The sequence below is a fragment of the Salmo salar genome, chromosome ssa02, assembly GCF_905237065.1.
Source record: "Salmo salar chromosome ssa02, Ssal_v3.1, whole genome shotgun sequence".
Classification (NCBI taxonomy): domain Eukaryota; kingdom Metazoa; phylum Chordata; class Actinopteri; order Salmoniformes; family Salmonidae; genus Salmo; species Salmo salar.
In genome coordinates this window covers 15454380-15473744 of record NC_059443.1, presented here as the reverse complement: position 1 = coordinate 15473744, position 19365 = coordinate 15454380, and the positions used below count along the sequence as shown (strand labels likewise).

The 19365-nt window shown below is 41.8% G+C and overlaps 1 protein-coding gene across 1 annotated transcript; it reads left to right on the top strand.

The window, feature by feature from the left end:
* The first annotated feature begins 21 nt into the window (after positions 1 to 21).
* Positions 22 to 19354, top strand: erp44 (endoplasmic reticulum protein 44). Its single transcript, XM_045712920.1, has 11 exons — positions 22 to 185; positions 5469 to 5541; positions 5818 to 5857; positions 6155 to 6270; positions 12775 to 12959; positions 13319 to 13434; positions 13561 to 13735; positions 14562 to 14673; positions 14918 to 15059; positions 17615 to 17717; positions 17831 to 19354. Exons 1-11 carry the CDS (start codon positions 129 to 131, stop codon positions 17930 to 17932), a joined length of 1221 nt encoding a protein of 406 aa, XP_045568876.1. The 5' UTR covers positions 22 to 128; the 3' UTR covers positions 17933 to 19354.
* Positions 19355 to 19365: the final 11 nt, after the last annotated feature.

Genomic DNA, 19365 nt, shown 5'->3' with positions numbered 1-19365 from the left:
CCACAACGTTAAACCCGGAAAGATAGCTCACGTTACCGTGGTCACCCATCCGTTTCCTGCCTCAGCAGCAGAGTTGTGTCGAGAGATAGGGAAGACCGAACAACACCATAACCTCAACCAACTCTACAATGAAACTACCACCAATAGTATCCTCGCTCGAGGTCGGCTTCTTCACGATACTGCTGGTAAGGAACTTAAATTGGGCTTCGACAGCTAACTTACACGTCCTCGTATTTGAAGTGCGGTCGGTCTTGTTCACAAGCAGTTAGCTAACATTAGAATTATGGGCAATCGTTTTTCAAAGTGATAGCTACTTTTGTCAATCACAAAATAAAGATGTATTGAACACGAATATAGTCTTTACATTACTGTACCTAGCTAAAGTTAGCTGGCTAAAATAGCTAGTCGGCAAACCAGGTTAATTGAGATCAGCTAGCTGGCTAGCTAAGCTTGGTAACGTTAGCTAACTGTTTTCTTTTAGCAATGTAGAGACAGACATGAGTCATGACCCTCCTTTTCTGTGATCACTCGCCTTACTCTGCCCTGTTATGTTAACTAGCTAGCTAACGACTGTGCAAGTCCAAATCAGTATCTTATTCTAGATGCATGGTGAATCTTAAATCCACGTATCATTGATTGTGTGAGCTAACGTCAGCTATCAGACTTGGCTATATTTGCTGTTTGTTTAACTTACCTAGCTAGCTAGCCAACAGCTAATGTTGTAGTTGTCTTGCTTACTAACATATGTAGCTAGCTAGCCAGGTCGAGGGACGGTACCACAAGTTAGTGAATTTTGCCATAATCGTGTTGCGGAATGATGGAGCCGGTTGGTGAATTCCTCTGTTGTGGCTCATTCCTATTGGCTGACAACCCGGAACTGATCAAAGCTCTGTTCTGCTGCTCAGGATATCGGCCTATTACAGTGTAAACTTTCTTTACAGTCAGTCAGGGATTTAAACTAAGTCATATATTTGTTAATCAGCACGATTCATGGCTTTTATAATGGCTTCTAATCTAGAAACTGGAAGGTAGCTAGAAAGTATCTACAAATATGTCTGTATTCATACATTTTTTGGGGGAATTGGCCTGTCTCATCACTGTCACATAGTTAAACCAGAGACAGTGGCAACATTTAATTACTGAAATATCTCTTGTTAAACTGAAGCTGTTGTCGCTCAGCAGACATACAGACGAGTGTCACAGCCTGGCTGCTGTGCGATGATCTCACTATACATAATACCACTAGTCCTGTATTAGTTGACCCCAGAAATAGTGTGTACATTTTGTACATACAACCACATCCGCCACCACTCAGCCTTCTCTCTTAAGTGCAATATTACAGTGCATATTACAAACCACAGCAAAGACAGCTTCTCCTGTTAACACTGACTGTCACCTTAAACACATACTGTACATGCATATACAGTGCCCTCTGTAATTATTGGGACAGTGAAACGTTTCTTCTTTTTATTTGTTCTTCTGATCAGTATCTTCCTGACTCTCTAACGCTAGGTCAAAGGTCAAATAAAATGTTATTTGTCACATGCGGCGAATACTTAAAACATTTAAGGAGAGCCGCACACTCTAGGAGCTCAGATGCAATAATTTAATAACCTAATATCCACCGTTTTGACAGACAAGCTGTCTTCATCAAGGTATAATGACAAACACTGCGGGGTGACTCGTTTATATAGTGTCAAAGGACACACACAGGTGTCTGTAATCATGGCCAGGTGTGGCATGATATCATTGGTTAATTCTCACATATACAAATAACATACCAAAAACATGAATGGATAGCATTCGATCATAGATACAATTTGGCTACCTAGGCCTACAAAACATTTACAATAGCAAAATTACAAGAATGGCTTCAGATCAAAGTCTACGTTGAAACCGAGAGGAGCAAGGGTCTTTAAATTAAAGATCCAGGCAGCCTCTCATTTTAACAATAAATTGTCGAGGTCACCCCCTCTCCTAGGGAGGGTGACATGTTCAATGCTGATATAACGAAGGGACATGCGCCGAATACAATCGGTGTAGACCTTACCGGGAAATTCTTACTTACAAGCACTTAACCACACAACTACTGATCACTACTACTGACTACACCTACTGACCACAACAACAAAATAACTGACCACAACTACAGGCCACAATCATACAACTACTGATAACAACTACTTACTACAACTACTGACCAAAACCACCGACTACAACTACTGAACCCCACAAAGTATCACCACAACTACTGACCACAACCACACCATTACTGACCACAACTACTGATTACAACCACACGTTTACCTACCACAACCACACAACTACTGACCACAAAACTACTGAACACTTCTGACCAAAACTGATACCACAAAAGATACTGACCAAAACTACTGATCACAACCAAACAACTGCTGACCGCAACTGATGACGACACAATTACAGATCACTGCTACTGACCACAGCTACTGACCACAACTACACAACTACTAACAACGCCAACTAAACTGACCACAACCACAAAACTACTATCCACAAGTACTGACCACAACCACAAAACTACTGACCAAAACTACTATCCACAAGTACTGACCACAACCACAAAACTACTGACCAAAACTACTATCCACAAGTACTGACCACAACCACAAAACTACTGACCAAAACTACTATCCACAAGTACTGACCACAACCCCAAAACTACTGACCAAAACTACTCACCGCAAACACACAACTACTGACCACGACTACTGAACCACACATCTACTTATCAAAACTACTGATCACTATTGACCACAACTGCTGACTAACTACTGACCACGACCAAAAAAAGAATCACCACATCTAATGAACCTCCCTACTACTTACCCAAACTATTGATAAAAACCACACAACTACTGGCCACAACTACTTACAAAATGACTGACCATTACTGAACCTAGGGACATGTGCCGAATACAACCGGTGTAGACCTTACCGTGAATTACTTACTTACAAGCACTTAACCACACAATGCAGTTCAAGAAATAGAGTTAAGAAAATATTTACTAAATAAACTAAAGTTAAAAAAAAAAATGTACACAAGATATTTACATAACAATAACAAGGCTATATACAGGGGGTACCGAGTCAATGTGCGGGGGTACAGGTTATTCAAGGTAATTTGTAAAGTGACTAGGCATAGATAATAAACAGCGAGTAGCAGCAGTGTAAAAACAAAGCTGGGGTGTCAATGTAAATAGTCCGGGTGGCCATTTGATTAATTGTTCAGCCGTCTTATGGCTTGGGGTTAGAAGCTGTTAAGGAGCCTTTCTGTCCTGGACTTGGCGCTCTGGTACCGCTTGCCGTGCGGTAGCAGAGAGAACAGTCTATGACTAGGGTGGCTGGAGTCTTTGACAAAGTATTGGTCCCGTATTCATAAAGCGCAATGACTACATCATGCTTGTGACTCTACACATTTGAATGAATCGTGAGGAAGTTACAGACTCAAAAATATCATACCCCCAAGACATGCTAACCCCTTACAATAACAGGGGAGGTTAGCATTTTATATCAAACCCCCAAGACATGCTAACCCCTTACAATAACAGGGGAGGTTAGCATTTTATATCAAACCCCCAAGACATGCTAACCCCTTACAATAACAGGGGAGGTTAGCATTTTATATCAAACCCCCAAGACATGCTAACCCCTTACAATAACAGGGGAGGTTAGCATTTTATATCTAACCCCCAAGACATGCTAACCCCTTACAATAACAGGGGAGGTTAGCATTTTATATCAAACCCCCAAGACATGCTAACCCCTTACAATAACAGGGGAGGTTAGCATTTTTGGGGGGTGTGATATTTGTTTGTCTAACTTTCTCACTCATCATTATTCATGATTCATTCAGGATTATCCGTAATCATGGTAGCATCCACATTAATGTAGAAGTGTTTAGAAACATATTCTATTCTTATTTTCAATAAAAGCAACTCCAAAATGACACAGTACATTATTTACCATTCATTTCTATTGGGCACAAAACAATCTGAAAATCAACCAAAACGAACAGCAAATGCATCCAACAAATTTGTAGAGTCACAAGCTTGATGTGGTCATTGCGTGCTAGGAATATGGGACCAAATACTTAACGTTGTACTACTTTAATACACATAAGTGAATTTGTTCCAATGCTTTTGGTCCCCTAAAATGGGGGGACTATGTACAAAAAGGGCTGTAATTTCTAAACGGTTCACCCAATATGGATGAAACACCCTCAAATTAAAGCTCACAGTCTGCACTTTAACCTCATAGTCATTGTTTGATTTCAAACTGTTGGAGTTTACAGCCATAACAAGAAAACATGCTTCACTGTCCCAATAACTACGGAGGGCACTGTGACAGTGTCTGTCTCTCTCATCCTAGAATACACACCTTTTAAAGCTACTTAAGAGGGTGTGTCTTCCATCACACACACCCTGCTGATTTGGATGAGTCAAACGACTGATGATAGATAAAGCTTAGTTATCTGAATGTCCTCATTGACAGGATGCTACTGAGACACTGGTTTAGAGGGGTTCCCTTAGTATTAATACATGGGAAAGTCCAGGCCATGCTTAACTTAGCCCCAGTCTATATCCTAGCCACAGCCCTGTCTCCTGTCCTAAGCTCAGCTATCAGTCCAGTGGCTGGCTCTTGTTGCTGTTTTTGTGTGAAGTTATGGTTATGGTGGTAGCAGAAAATTGCATTGCGCTGTCATAGGACTGGGAAATGCTTGCTGAGATACAGAGAAATACGTTTGATCTTCCAGGGAATGTGAGACTCGGCGTAGTAGAGCATCTCCAGTAACACCACTCTCCGTCAAAGATGGTGGATGAATGAAGATGTCTTACTCAGGCCATTTACCATTGGAAAAAATTGTCACAGTTCCAGTCTGCTTAAGGGGTGGCTATCCCATAGACACAAACGCGATAGCAGCTGGGTCTGGTCTGCTTAGTTCATGGACTGTATATGAACCATAAAATATTATGCAGTGTGATGTCTGGCTTCTACTTGTTTCTCTGCCTCCGTGTCCAGTGTATGACACTGTCCTGGTCGCTCCAGTCCATGGGGAAGTTTGACTTTGACCCTGAGAACAGAGTCCTCTGTTCCACATCACCTGTGACATCAACGTCCATCAGAGAACTGAGATATCTGGATCTCAACAGAACTCATATGGATGAATAATAAATAAATAAGAAGAAGAAGAAGGGAGGGAGCCGAAGAGAAAGAAAGATGATTTCTCACCTGTTTGCCTGGTCTGGAAACAGCAACAAGGGAATTCATGGAAACAATAGGACAGCAGCTTTAGAGCTTCTTCCATCAACTCTGCAAACACTGACTGTCTAGTGGTTGTTTTTGGACTGGGCTCATGTCACGTCTGTGTGAGGGACAGGTTCTAGCCATATCATCGCCCTCATTAACCCTTTCTTCTCCGGCTCTAGGTGACTGGTCTCTCCACTCCAGGCCAGCCTGAAATTACCAGTCTAGACACAGGAAACATTGAAGACATCCTCAGTAAGACATTGTCTCTATCCCCTGTCACAGACATCTCTGTGGTTCTCATCTATCCCTCTTTCTCTCTCCATCCTCCCTCTCTCTATCATCTCTCCCTGTATTTCTTTATCTTGTGTTGTATCCTTCCTCAACACCTCGTGGTTGTGACTGTAGGAATAACACTAATGATTCACCCACGAACCTCCCTTGCCTATGAGTATGTGTAAATGTACTTTACTTCCTGTGTGTTTGACGTTGTTGTTAAACAGTGGGTGTAACGTGTTTGTTTCCTCACAGACAATGCTGGAGTGGCGTTGGTTAATTTCTATGCAGACTGGTAAGTGTGTTAGTTCTCCTGTGAACATTTGTCCTCTCCTACTCAATTGTCTGTTTGCATACATTTTCTTTGTGTCCACATCAGTTGTTTGCCTTGTGTGTATTTAACTAATGTACCAGGTGTGTGTGTGTGTGTGTAATGAATTAGAATTCCAACATGCTTTAGTGGCATCATGGCTGGAGAGTAATGCAATGTGGCCAAAGCAATTACAGTATGACAGTTCCTCCAAAGGGTAACAATATAAAATCTCATTTGGATAAGCAAATTATACCCACATTCTCCCCCCTCTCCTCCCAGGTGTAGATTCAGCCAGATGCTCCAGCCTATCTTTGAGGAGGCATCCAACATTGCGAGGGAGGAGTTTCCTGATGTCACTCAGGTGGTGTTTGCGCGCGTCGACTGTGATCAGCACTGTGAGTGACACTCTCGTACACACACAGGGTTGTAATCATAACATAACTTTTGGTTTGCCCAAACTCAGTAACGTAATCTGATTACTTTTAGTTCCTTTTATGTTACTTTCCCCTTGAGAGGCGTTAGGAGGAGATAAAGAAATGGATGTTGCATTTTACTTTATGGGTTATGTAGGCTTCTTCTAAACCATTGCTTTCTACTTCAATACAGATAATCATACGATTAGGCTATATCTTTACATTAAAATCCAAAGTCGGTCAGATTTCAAGAATAGGATATAGCAATATAGATAAGCCAAATTGTTTAACCAGAGCATGACCCCAAAACTAAGGATTTATTAGCCTACTCTGTTGTTTAACCTGAGCATGACCCTAAAACCAAGGACTTATTAGCCTACTCTGTTGTTTAACCTGAGCATGACCCTAAAACCAAGGACTTATTAGCCTACTCTGTTGCTATAGGCCTGAGCTTGACCTTTAAGCTAAGGAACCTGATATAGCCTATCGCTATGGGCCTGTTGTTTAAGCTTTTGTTGGATGACACAGACTTGTTAGCCTATCATTTGCTATAGGCCTATTGCTTAAGCTTTTGTTGGTGACACTCTGATATCTCTATCATTTGCTATGGGCCTGTTGCTTAAGCTTTTGTTGGTGACACTCTGATATCTCTATCATTTGCTATAGGCCTGTTGCTTAAGCTTTTGTTGGTGACACTCTGATATCGCTATCATTTGCTATGGGCCTATTGCTTAAGCTTTTGTTGGTGACACTCTGATATCTCTATCATTTGCAGCTCTTTAAGTTGATCAGAAGTGTGCGAGTTTGAGGTCTTCTTAAATGAAACTTGTTTTTGACAGCATGTGGAGCACAATACCATGGAGGAGCCCCCTCAAACGTTTATTCCACAGGCTGTGATCCACACTATGCAGCTGCAAGAGCACATTTTTCACTGGCTGTCCACTGGTCGCAAAAACATTGATTGATAGGCAGCTTTAACTTCTTCAATTCAACCATTGGGTTAAAATACACATGTTTGTTTGTCCACAGCCATCCACAACAACCACAATACGTGAGGCGCAAATAGCTAAATGAGAGAGCAGCAGAGTGATTCACATCATTGCGCTATGTAGATATCAATAACACTTAGGAGGTAAGACATCCTTACCTCCAAGTGTTTATTCAAGTTAAATGTATAATCTTTGGATGCCAACAGCAGTAAAATCACATTTTATTTGTCACATTTTTCGTAAACAACAGGTGTAGAGCCACTGCCTGTTCACCCCGCTACCATCCAGAAGGTGAGGTCAGTACAGGTGCATCAAAGCTGGGACTGAGAGACTGAAAAACAGCTTCTATCTCAAGGCCATCAGACTGTTAAACAGCCATCACTAACACAGAGAGGCTGCTGCCTACATACAGACTTGAAATCATTGGCCACTTTAATAAATGGATCACTAGTCACTTTAATAATGTTTACATGTCTTACATTACTCATCTCCTATGTATATACTGTATTTTATAGCATCTATTGCACCTTGCCTATGCCGCTCGGTCATCGCTCATCCATATATTTATATGTATATATTCTTATTCCATCCCTTTACATTTGTGTGTATTAGGTAGTTGTTGTGGAATTGTTAGATTACTTGTTAGATATTACTGCACTGTCGGAACTAAAAGCACAAGCATTTCGCTACACTTGCATTAACATCTGCTAACCATGTGTATGTGACTGATTTGATAGACTAACAGTAAAATGCTTACTTGCGATCCCTTCCCAACTATGCAGACAAAAATTGAAAAAATATATAATAACACTTGGAATAAATACACAATGAGTAAGGATAACTTGGCTATATACACAGGGTACCAGTACTGAGTCAATGGGTATGAGGTAATTGAGGTAGATATGTACTAGAGGTTGGCCGATTATGATTTTTCAACACCGATACCGATTATTGGAGGACCCCCCAAAAAAATCTGATACCGATTAATCGGCCGGTTATTTTTTTTAGTTTATTTATTTCTAATAATGACAATTACAACAATACTGAATGAACACTTATTTTAACTTAATATAATACATCAATAAAATCAATTTAGCCTCAAATAAATAATGAAACATGTTCAATTTGGTTTAAATAATGCAAAAACAAAGTGTTGGAGAAGAAAGTAAAAGTGCAACGTGTGCCATGTAAAAAGCTAACGTTTAAGTGCCTTGCTCAGAACATGAGAACATATGAAAGCTGGTGGTTCCTTTCAACATAAATCTTCAATATTCCCAGGTAAGAAGTTTTAGGTTGTGGTTATTATAGGAATTATAGGACTATTTCTCTCTATACGATTTGTATTTCATATACCTTTGACTATTGGATGTTCTTATAGGCACTTTAGTATTGCCAGTGTAACAGTATAGCTTCCGTCCCTCTCCTCGCTCCTACCTAGGCTCGAACCAGGAACACATCGACAATAGCCACCCTCGAAGCAGCATTACCCATGCAGAGCAAGGGGAACAACTACTCCAAGTCTCAGAGCGAGTGACGTTTGAAACGCTATTAGCGCGCACCCACTAACTAGCTAGCCATTTCACATCGGTTACACCAGCCTAATCTCGGGGGTTGATGGGCTTGAAGTCATAAACAGTGCAATGCTTGAAGAATTGCGAAGAGCTGCTGGCAAAACGCACGAAGGTGCTGTTTGAATGAATGCTACCATCGCTCAGTCAGACTGCTCTATCAAATATCAAATCATAGACTTAATTATAACATAATAACACACAGAAATACGAGCCTTTGGTCATTAATATGGTCGAATCTGGAAACTATCATTTCGAAAACGAGACGTTTATTATTTCAGTGAATACGGAACCGTTCCGTATTTTATCTAACGGGTGGCATCCCTAAGTCTAAATATTCCTGTTACATTGCACAACCTTCAATGTTATGTCATAATTATTTACAATTCTGGAAAATTAATTACGGCCTTTGTTAGGAATAAACGGACTTCACACAGTTCGCAATGAGCCAGGCGGCCCAAACTGCTGTATATACCCTGACTGCTTGCACGGAACGCAAGAGAAGTGACACAAATTCATGTTAGCAGGCAATATTACCTAAATATGCAGGTTTAAAAATATATACTTGTGTATTGATTTTAAAGAAAGGCATTGATGTTCATGGTTAGGTACATTGGTGCAACGACAGTGCTTTTTTCGCAAATGCGCTTGTTAAATCATCACCCGTTTGTCGAAGTAGGCTGTGATTCGATGAGAAATTAACAGTCACCGCATCGATTATATGCAACGCAGGACACGTTAGATAAACTAGTAATATCATCAACCATGTGTAGTTAACTAGTGATTATGTTAAGATTGATAGTTTTTTATAAGTTAAGTTTAATGCAAGCTAGCAACTTACCTTGGCTTCTTGCTGCCCTCGCGTAACAGGTAGTCAGCCTGCCATGCAGGCTCCTCGTGGAGTGCAATGTAAGGCAGGTGGTTAGAGTGTTGGACTATTAACCGGAAGGTTGCAAAAAGGTGTGTAAAAAATCGGCACGTCGGTGGCCAAAAATACCGATTACCGATTGTTATGAAAACTTGAAATCGGCCCTAATTAATCGGCCATTCCGATTAATCGGTCGACCTCTAATATGTACATATAGGTAGGGGTAAAGTGACTAGGCAACAGGATATATAATTAACAGTAGCAGCAGTGTATGTCATGACACAAAAAAGTTAGTGCAAAAAGGGTCAATGCAGATAGTCCGGGCAGCTATTTGGTTAACTATTTAGCAGTCTTATGGCTTGGTGGTAGAAGCTGTTCAGGGTAGAGGTCGACTGATTAATCGGAATGGCCGATTAATTAGGGCCAATTTCAAGTTTTCATAACAATCGGAAATCGGTATTTTTGTACGCCGATTTGGCCGATTTTTGGGGTTCGGGTTTTAGACCTTTTATTTAACTAGGCAAGTCAGTTAACTGCGGGTTAACTTCCTTGTTCAGGGGCAGAACGACAGATTTTTACCTTGTCAGCTCGGGGATTCAATCTTGCAACCTTACGGTTAACTAGTCCAATGCTCTAACCACCTTCTTTACATTGCAATCTACGAGGAGACTACCTGTTACGCGAATGCAGTAAGAAGCAAAGGTAAGTTGCTAGCTAGCATTAAACTTATCTTATAAAAAACAATCAATCAATCATAATCACTAGTTAACTGCACATGGTTGATGATATTACTAGTTTATCTAGCCTGTCCTGCGTTGCATATAATCGCTTAGGTACACGTTGCTCCAACCATAAACATCAATGCCTTTCTTAAAATCAATACACAGAAGTATACATTTTTAAACCTGCATATTTAGCTAAAAGAAATCCAGGTTAGCAGGCAATATTAACCAGGTGAAATTGTGTCATTTTGCGTTCATTGCACGCACAGTCAGGGTATATGCAACAGTTTGGGCCGCATGGCTCGTTGCGAACTAATTTGCCAGAATTTTACGTAATTATGACATTGAAGGTTGTGCAATGTAACAGGAATATTTAGACTTAGGGATGCCACCCGTTAGATAAAATACGGAACGGTTCCGTATTTCACTGAAAGGAAAAACGCTTTGTTTTCGAGATGATAGTTTCCGGATTCGACCATATTAATGACCAAAGGCTCGTATTTCTGTGTGTTATTATGTTATAATTAAGTCTATGATTTGATAGAGCAGTCTGACTGAGCGGTGGTAGGCAGCAGCAGGCTCGTAAGCATTCATTCAAACAGCACTTTCGTGCGTTTTGCCAGCAGCTCTTCGCTGTGCTTCAAGCATTGCGCTGTTTATGACTTCAAGCCTATCAACTCCCAAGATTAGGCTGGTGTAACCGATGTGAAATGGCTAGCTAGTTAGCGGGTGCGCGCTAATAGCGTTTCAAACGTCACTCGCTCTGAGACTTGGAGTAGTTGTTCCCCTTGCTCTGCATGGGTAATGCTGCTTCGAGGGTGGCTATTGTCGATGTGTTCCTGGTTCGAGCCTAGGTAGGAGCGAGGAGAGGGACGGAAGCTATACTGTTACACTGGCAATACTAAAGTGCCTATAAGAACATCCAATAGTCAAAGGTATATGAAATACAAATCGTATAGAGAGAAATAGTCCTATAATTCCTATAATAACCACAACCTAAAACTTCTTACCTGGGAATATTGAAGATTTATGTTGAAAGGAACCACCAGCTTTCATATGTTCTCATGTTCTGAGCAAGGCACTTTATTTGAGGCTAAATTGATTTTATTGATGTATTATATTAAGTTAAAATAAGTGTTCATTCAGTATTGTTGTAATTGTCATTATTAGAAATAAATAAAAATAAACGGCCCATTTAATCGGTATCGGCTTTTTTTGGTCCTCCAATAATCGGTATTGGCGTTGAAAAATAATAATCGGTCGACCTCTAGTTCAGGGTCCTGTTGGTTCCAGGCTTGGTGTATCAGTACTGCTTGCCATGCGGTGGCAGAGAGAACAGTCTATGATTTGGGTGACTAGAGTCTTTGAGAATTTCTATAGGGCCTTCCTCTGACACGGCCTTGTATAGAGGTCCTGAATGGCAGGGAGCTCGACCCCAATGGTGTACTGGGTCGTACGCACTACCCTCTGTAGCGCCATGTGGTGGGATGCCAAGCAGTTGCCATACCAAGCGGTGATGCAGCCTGTCAAGATGCTCTCAATGGTGCAACTGTATAACTTTTTGAGGATCTGAAGGCCCATGCCGAATCTTATCAGCCTCCTGAGGGGGAAGAGCCTGCTCTTTTCCCGCGAACCATCAAAACGCATTTGGTGTGTCATCATAGTGGTCTTTGATTTGTGGTCCAACAACTTAAACTCGTTTTTCAATGCTGATTTGAATGTCGTTGAGAAAACAGAAAGGTGTCATCCTTTCTGAATTTAAAAGTAATCCTAGAAGTAGGATTTTTCAAAAATCTGTAATTTGATTACAATATTTTAGCTAGTAACGGATTACAGTTCGTTTTTTTTGTAATCAGTTACTCCCCAGACACACACACACACACACACACACACACACACAGACGTTTGATAGGCACATCCTTTGAGATGGAACAAATTAAAGGGAATTATTGATGACCTGCAAACCGTTTGAAGACTAATGACAAAACTGCTGCTGCCTGTGAAGACTGGAGCTTAGAGACACCCTGCAGTGAGACTGACACCTGCCAAACACACAGCACTATGAGAATATTTACTCTCAGTGGGGGTCAGCTTTCATCTGAGGGATCAGGGGCTGACTGACGGCTGTGTCTTTAGACAGCTTTAAACACCCTCTATCTGTCTTTTACTCTTTTACCTTTTTTCATCCATCCCCGTTTCTATCCATCCTTTTCTGATTTTCTCTACCTGCCTCTTTTCCTTCATTCCCCTTTCCTTTGTCCGCCTTTCTCCCCCTCTACCTCATTCTATATTAAACTCTGTCTTTATTCACCCCTCTCTCCCGCTCTCTGTCTCTCTAGCTGACATAGCTCAGCGGTACAGGATCAGTAAGTACCCTACGTTGAAGTTGTTCCGTAATGGGATGATGATGAAGAGGGAGTACAGGGGTCAGAGGTCAGTCACAGCCATCGCTGACTTCATCCGCCAGCAGAAGGTCGATCCCATTAAAGAGATACACAGTCTGGAGGAGGTCAACACTGTGGATGTGAGTATCAGGCACGCACAAATCAGTGTGTTGTTGTCCAAACCTCTGAAAATGTAAAAGGTGTGCCTCAGGGATCTGTTCTAGGACCATTGCTAATCTAAATATTTAATAATTTATTACATTTGTATGGTGCTTTTCATTATACAGAATAATCTCAAAGTGCATAAAAGTAAAAAATGTAAACCAAATAGAAGAAAAAAAAGACAACTATACAGGGCAACTGACACAAAGAACACAGCTGACGGGACAAGGACACCAAGGAGCTATCAACCGAAAGCCTTCCTAAAGATTTGTATATGACACTGTCCTCAAAAATGAATTGGTACTGAACCAGGAAAAATGTCTCTCTCTCTCTGCAGAGGGACAGGCGTAACATTATTGGTTACTTTATCCAGAAGGATTCTGAGAACTACCACACGTTTGAGAAGGTGGCCAACATCCTCCGAGACGACTGTGTGTTTCTCGCTGCCTTCGGGTGAGTCAAGCCTCTTCAGACCAACCACTGCACTTAGGGTCTACGAAACATTTATAATATAGTTTATATGTTTTGGGTCTGGCATTTGAGTAATCTTTTAATCTTTCCTTTCCTCTGTCCTTCCAGTGACGTGTCCCAGACAGAGAGGTTCAGTGGTGATAATGTGATCTATAAACCGATGGGGGAGACTGTTCCTGACATGGTGTACCTGGGCTCACTAACCAACTTTGACCTCACCTACGCTTGGGCGCAGGACAAATGTGTCCCTCTGGTCCGCGAGATCACCTTCGAAAACGGAGAGGTGCGTTGTCTCTACCTCTTTTTCTTCTCTATGTTTGATCCAGTCTAAATTAAATCATTTAGGTTTTGGGCTAGCCCTGGTCTACACACCGCTGGGAGTCGTCGTCCAGGTCTGGCCTGGCTTCTTCCCCTACAGCAGCCCCACTCTAATGTAATCCTGTCCTTATCTCTTTGCTCATTCATTATCATATGAATAGAGGGGTGTGCTTTTCCCATTGTTACTTGGCCATTTGCGACAACAAGGCATAGACACACACACCTGAATCTCCCACTGACCCGTTTAGGCTTCCGGATGCTTCCCAGCTGAAACAGTTTCTGAACAGTTTGTGCATATATTACATTTTGTGATGTTTTTGTTCATTTTGGACACCGACAAGGGTTTTATCTGCTGTTTTGGGCACACAATTCTTTTTCTTGAGGCAATCCAATATCGGTAGCCAAAGTCTTCGCCCCCTAGTCACAGATTGGTCAACAGTAGGTATTCTTCAAAGAAGTGCCTGTTGTCATTCAACGAGACGACCCGTCCTCATACTACACCAAACATCTTAGTCAGATGCAAAATTGCGCAACTAAGATCTTCTCTGCAAAAATGTCAACATTAATGACAGATTTCTTGAGTTACCTTAGATTAATTCTGACTATTTTGAAGAAGTGGCGACTCAAAATGGACAAACAGTACTATTGCTTTTTTCACATTTTTCAAGCGAAGGTCTTTTAACGGAGTATGCGAGCCCATCGTTTGGTTCGGCTAGGTGCCAGATGAACTGAAGCATGCTGACGCCTTCACTCTTCTTCCTCTTCCCTGTGTGTATGTGTGTGTGTTCCAGGAGCTGACTGAAGAGGGGATCCCATTCCTCATCCTGTTTCACGTGAAGGAGGACACAGAGAGCTTGGAGAAGTTCCAGCACGAGGTGGCACGCCAGCTAATCAGCGAGAAAGGTAGTGTGTTTGTCTTAAAAGTCTGTTGTGGCCCAATCACCTGGGGAAATAAAAGGGTGTGCCACAGGGTTCAGTGCTGGGACCATTGTTACTCTCTCTCTTACTCTCTATTTATTTGTGTTGTGTTTTCATCCCAGCCAGGGACAGAGTTGCATTATATTTGTTAGATAACCGTACTATTATAGTCATGGTAATCTTTTCTTAATAAATAATATCAATTATATTAATATCCCCTCCTGCCTAGGATCTATAAACTTTCTACATGCGGACTGTGAAAAGTTCCGTCACCCACTGCTGCACATCCAGAAGACGCCAGCAGACTGTCCTGTCATTGCTATAGACTCTTTCAGACACATGTATGTGTACCCTGAGTTCAGAGACATTGAGTAAGTACAACCTCTCTACTTTCCTTCACCTGTCTCTGGTTGAATTTTTTTTTGAACCTCTATTTAGGGCACCTTGAGTGGTTCTCGACCGGTTCCGACCGACATTTCTATGTTCAGCGTGCTCTGTGAATGGCGCAGCATCAGTTCATGTGCACTCTGTGAAAGGTCTGGTTGTCCCACTTCAAACGCCGTCTCCGATGACATGCAGTATGTGAAATCTGACACATCATTTACATGGAGAGCGACACGTCACATTTTCTGGCCTGACCAGACAAAGGATAGATTTGCTCTGGCTGTGGAGCTCACGGCTCCAATTGTGATACAGCATATGGAACGTTTGTCAGACCATGAGACATCCCGAAAATCGGTCTTCTCACAAAATCATCTGTAGCGTCCGAACGGACAGACACTTCAGAACAAACTTCCTTTTGATTTTTTTGGGGGGGGACTATGTTGTTCCATGTAGTGAATCTGTTATTCAATGCATTTGAATAGCAGTAAAGCCCAAAATAATTGTTCATTCAAAAATATATATTTTTGATACTTCAAGGGGTCTTACAATTCAAAATCAAATAGCAAAATTATCCTTGTTATGGCTTTCTTAAAACCCCAAAAATATAAACGCAACATGCAGTAATTTGAAAGATTTACAGTTCATATCAGGAAATCAGTCAATTGAAATGAATTCATTATGCCCTAATCTATGGATTTCACATGACTGGGAATACAAATATGCATCTGTTGGTCACAGATACCTTTAAAAAAAATAAAAATAAGTAGGGGCATGGATCAGAAAACCAGTCAGTATCTGGTGTGACCGCCATTTGCCTCATGCAATGCGACACATCTCCTTCGTATAGAGTTGATCAGGCTGTTGATTGCGGACTGTGGAAGGATGTCCCACTCCTTTTTAATGGCCGTGGCAAGTTTCTGGATTTTGGTGGGAACTGGAGCACACTGTTGCCATCATCAAACTGCTCGCCCACACAACGCCATACACGTGGTCTGCGGTTGTATGGCCGGTTGGACATACGGTCAAACTCTCTAAAAAGACATTGGAGGCAGCATATGGTAGATATTTTAACATTCAGTTCTCTGGCAACAGCTCTGGTGGACTTTTTTAGTTTTTTTTTGTTTTACCTCTTAGCCATTTGCCAGCTATTTAGGGCACCTTGAGTGGTTCTCGACCGGTTCCAACTGACATTTCTGTGTTCAGCGTGCTCTGTGAATGGCGCAGCATCAATTAATGTGCACTCTGTGAAAGGTCTGGTTGTCAGTGACCTTTTATTGTCCCCAGCACAAGGTGCACCTGTGTAATGCTGTTTAATCAGCTTCTTGATCTCTCACATCTGTCAGGTGGATGGATTATCTTGGCAAAAGAGAAATGCTCACTAACAGGGATGTAAACTAATTTGTGCAAATGTTTTTAGATTAATAATGTTTTTGTGGGTATGGAACATATCTGTGATCTTTTATTTCAGCTCATGGAACCAACACGTGTTGCGTTTTGTATTTTTGTTCAGTGCGGAACCCCTCCCCCCCTGTTAGACAGGACATAGACTCTTATGGGCTAACAAATCAATAATGAATGATCTTTGTGATGGTGTTTATTTAATGTATTTTAACAATTGAATTGTGGTGTTTGTCTTTTCATTTTTACATAGTCTACAGTTACATAAAGAAATGACAATGCTATTGTCTTATTTGAAATGCATTTTCTTTTGTATTCTGTTACCTTCATAAACACAACCAAGTGATTATTTTTGCGATGGCATATATGAAGTGTATTTATTAGACTGTTAGAATGTTGATGTCCAAAAGGCTCGTCATTGGCTTGAGGGGTTGTCCCTCGAGGCCAGGCTTTTCTAGTGTTCATTTGTGTCTGACTTGAGTGACAGTATTTGAGATGGCTCATTATTGTTGTCATTAGATTATTTAGATCTGTATGTTGAAAATCTGCATTTGTCAAATATAATACATTCCATTACACACACACACACACCACACACACACGCCACACACACACACACACACACACACACACACACACACACACACACACACACACACACACACACACACAGTCCACAGATTATAATAGAAATGTCACACCTTCTAGATAATTCTTCTATTGATGGCCCTGGACACCGGCGCTAATGTGACATGACTTGGCACGTGCAATTAGTGTTAACTAATCGAATGTAATTTCATGTAATCTATTTTACCCCCATCTAAGCCCCTCCCCCACCACTCCCCCTATCACCTCTGTGATCAGACAGAGCCCTGAGGTCTGACACCCGCTTCAACTAATTACATCACATTCACTACCTCCTCCTCTGGGTGGCTGTGTTTGCGTTCTCCCTCCCTCTGTCACCGAGATCAAATTATTTCATTAGCTGTGTGTGTGTGTGTGGTGTCTGCAGCCACCTCTAACATGCAGAGACAGCTTTGATATGGGACCAGCTCTGTTATATCACTTTATGACCTTCTGTCATCAACCACACTTCAGTAATGTCATTGGTAGGCCTAATGATTATATTAATGTGTGTGCGTAGGATCCCTGGGAAGCTGAGGCAGTTTGTTCTGGACCTCCACTCTGGGAAGTTACACAGAGAGTTCCACCACGGCCCAGACCCGACAGACAGCACACCTGGACAGGTCAGAACACCTCACAAGCATACTAGTACACCGTCATTATGTGTGTATAAAACGGTGTCATTGCAGTCGTACAGGGAGTTGTGTGTGTGTATATAAATGTGTTATTTCATCAGGAGGACGGTGAGGTGGCCAGTAACCCACCAGAGAGTTCCTTCCAGAAGTTAGCCCCCAGTGAGACGCGCTACACACTCCTCAGGGACCGTGATGAACTGTGACCTCAACGACTTTACCACAAACCTGACCTATGACCTACGACCCCATGGCATGCCCCGGAGTCAGTGTCCAGAGTCAGGACAGGCCAGCGGGATGGGACAGCAACACCCCAACTCACCCCCAACACCCTTAATGGAGAGAGAGAGGAGGAAGAGAGGATAAGGAAGACCAGAGAGTAGGTTAAATCCATGACAGCCGTGTTGGAATAACCTATATTTTCATAACTCTTACGTGTACAATTTTTTATTTTAGATAAAAAGGATGAAACCAGAAGAAGAAAATGGTGGGGGGATTAGGACAAAAAGAAGCAAAGCGTTTTAACTTTTATTTTTGGAGCTTGTAAATAATAATAGTGCTTGTGCTGAGTGAGCGTTGGTCTATGTCATCCTGATCTAAATTAAAAACACATTACTTTAGGTTCAAAAACATGTAGCACCCTTTTTTTCTTTTTGTTGACGAGTGAGAGCCCTTGCTCTGGTTGTTCAGTCTCATTACGGTTCTTATCTGTGGGTAGTCCAGCTCAGTCCCATTTGGGTGAGAGAGGGTCCTGGTCCTGGAGGACTGCTGCATCTCAATAGTTTAACGTCCTCCTTGTCTCCTTTCCTTTATTTAAACTGATGTGAAAGCATATTTCTGGCAGGTATCGACCATGCTGCTTCCACCTATCATGTGATTTCAAATAGGAGTAATGAGAGGAGACGAGGAAAGGAACACATTGTAGAGTATTGAGATGCAGCCTTCCTCTCCCTGGTACTAAACTCATGCAACTGATTGGCCAGAGAGCCTATTCACCTAAGTCACATTCAGGAGGCACGAAATGGTAGAAAATGTTTAGAAACCAAGGAGGTACTACCATAAACTGTCCAATAGTTCAATGTTCGTTTCCATTGTCTGTCAGAAAAGCATTTTCTCCCTTTTGTACTTGAACGTGCCCCAGATCTGCAATACTGACTCAGACGGTAGTTCCTAATGTCTGAGAGGTGTCAGTCAGACACTGCCGCTCTAGAGGACAGGAGGGGAACCTCACACTGAAGGAGAAAAATCAGACTCTGGGTTGCATCTCAATCCTCTGCAGTGGCTTCTACTCTATCTGCACTGGTCTGACACAGGCCAGGCCACGCCCACTTAGCAACAAGTCCAGGTGACAGCAATATGGAAGAAGCTGACCTGGAAAATATCCGTATTTCACCTGTCACTCAAATCAGTTCAGATGGAACAATGAAAGGAGACGAGGAGTATTGAGACGCATGCTGTGTGTTTATTTATAGTACTGTGTGTACAGTCCCTCCCCAGAACCCAACAGTACCCTGATCTGACCAGTCAGAGGGAGGGAGGTAGGGTTAAATGGGGGGAAATCTCATTTCTAAATCAGTCATCTCAGAGAGGGAGAAAATAAAACAAGTAAATTAAACCATTTTACAGGATGTTGTGTTGA

What these genes read in the sequence shown, in the direction of transcription:
- erp44 (XM_045712920.1), top strand. Translation starts at nt 129, where the DNA reads ATGAAACTACCACCAATAGTATCCTCGCTCGAGGTCGGCTTCTTCACG. An exon ending in GCTTCTTCACGATACTGCTG is followed by an intron (nt 186 to 5,468) that starts GTAAGGAACTTA and finishes CTCCGGCTCTAG; the next exon opens with GTGACTGGTCTCTCCACTCC. An exon ending in CAGACAGCACACCTGGACAG is followed by an intron (nt 17,718 to 17,830) that starts GTCAGAACACCT and finishes TTATTTCATCAG; the next exon opens with GAGGACGGTGAGGTGGCCAG.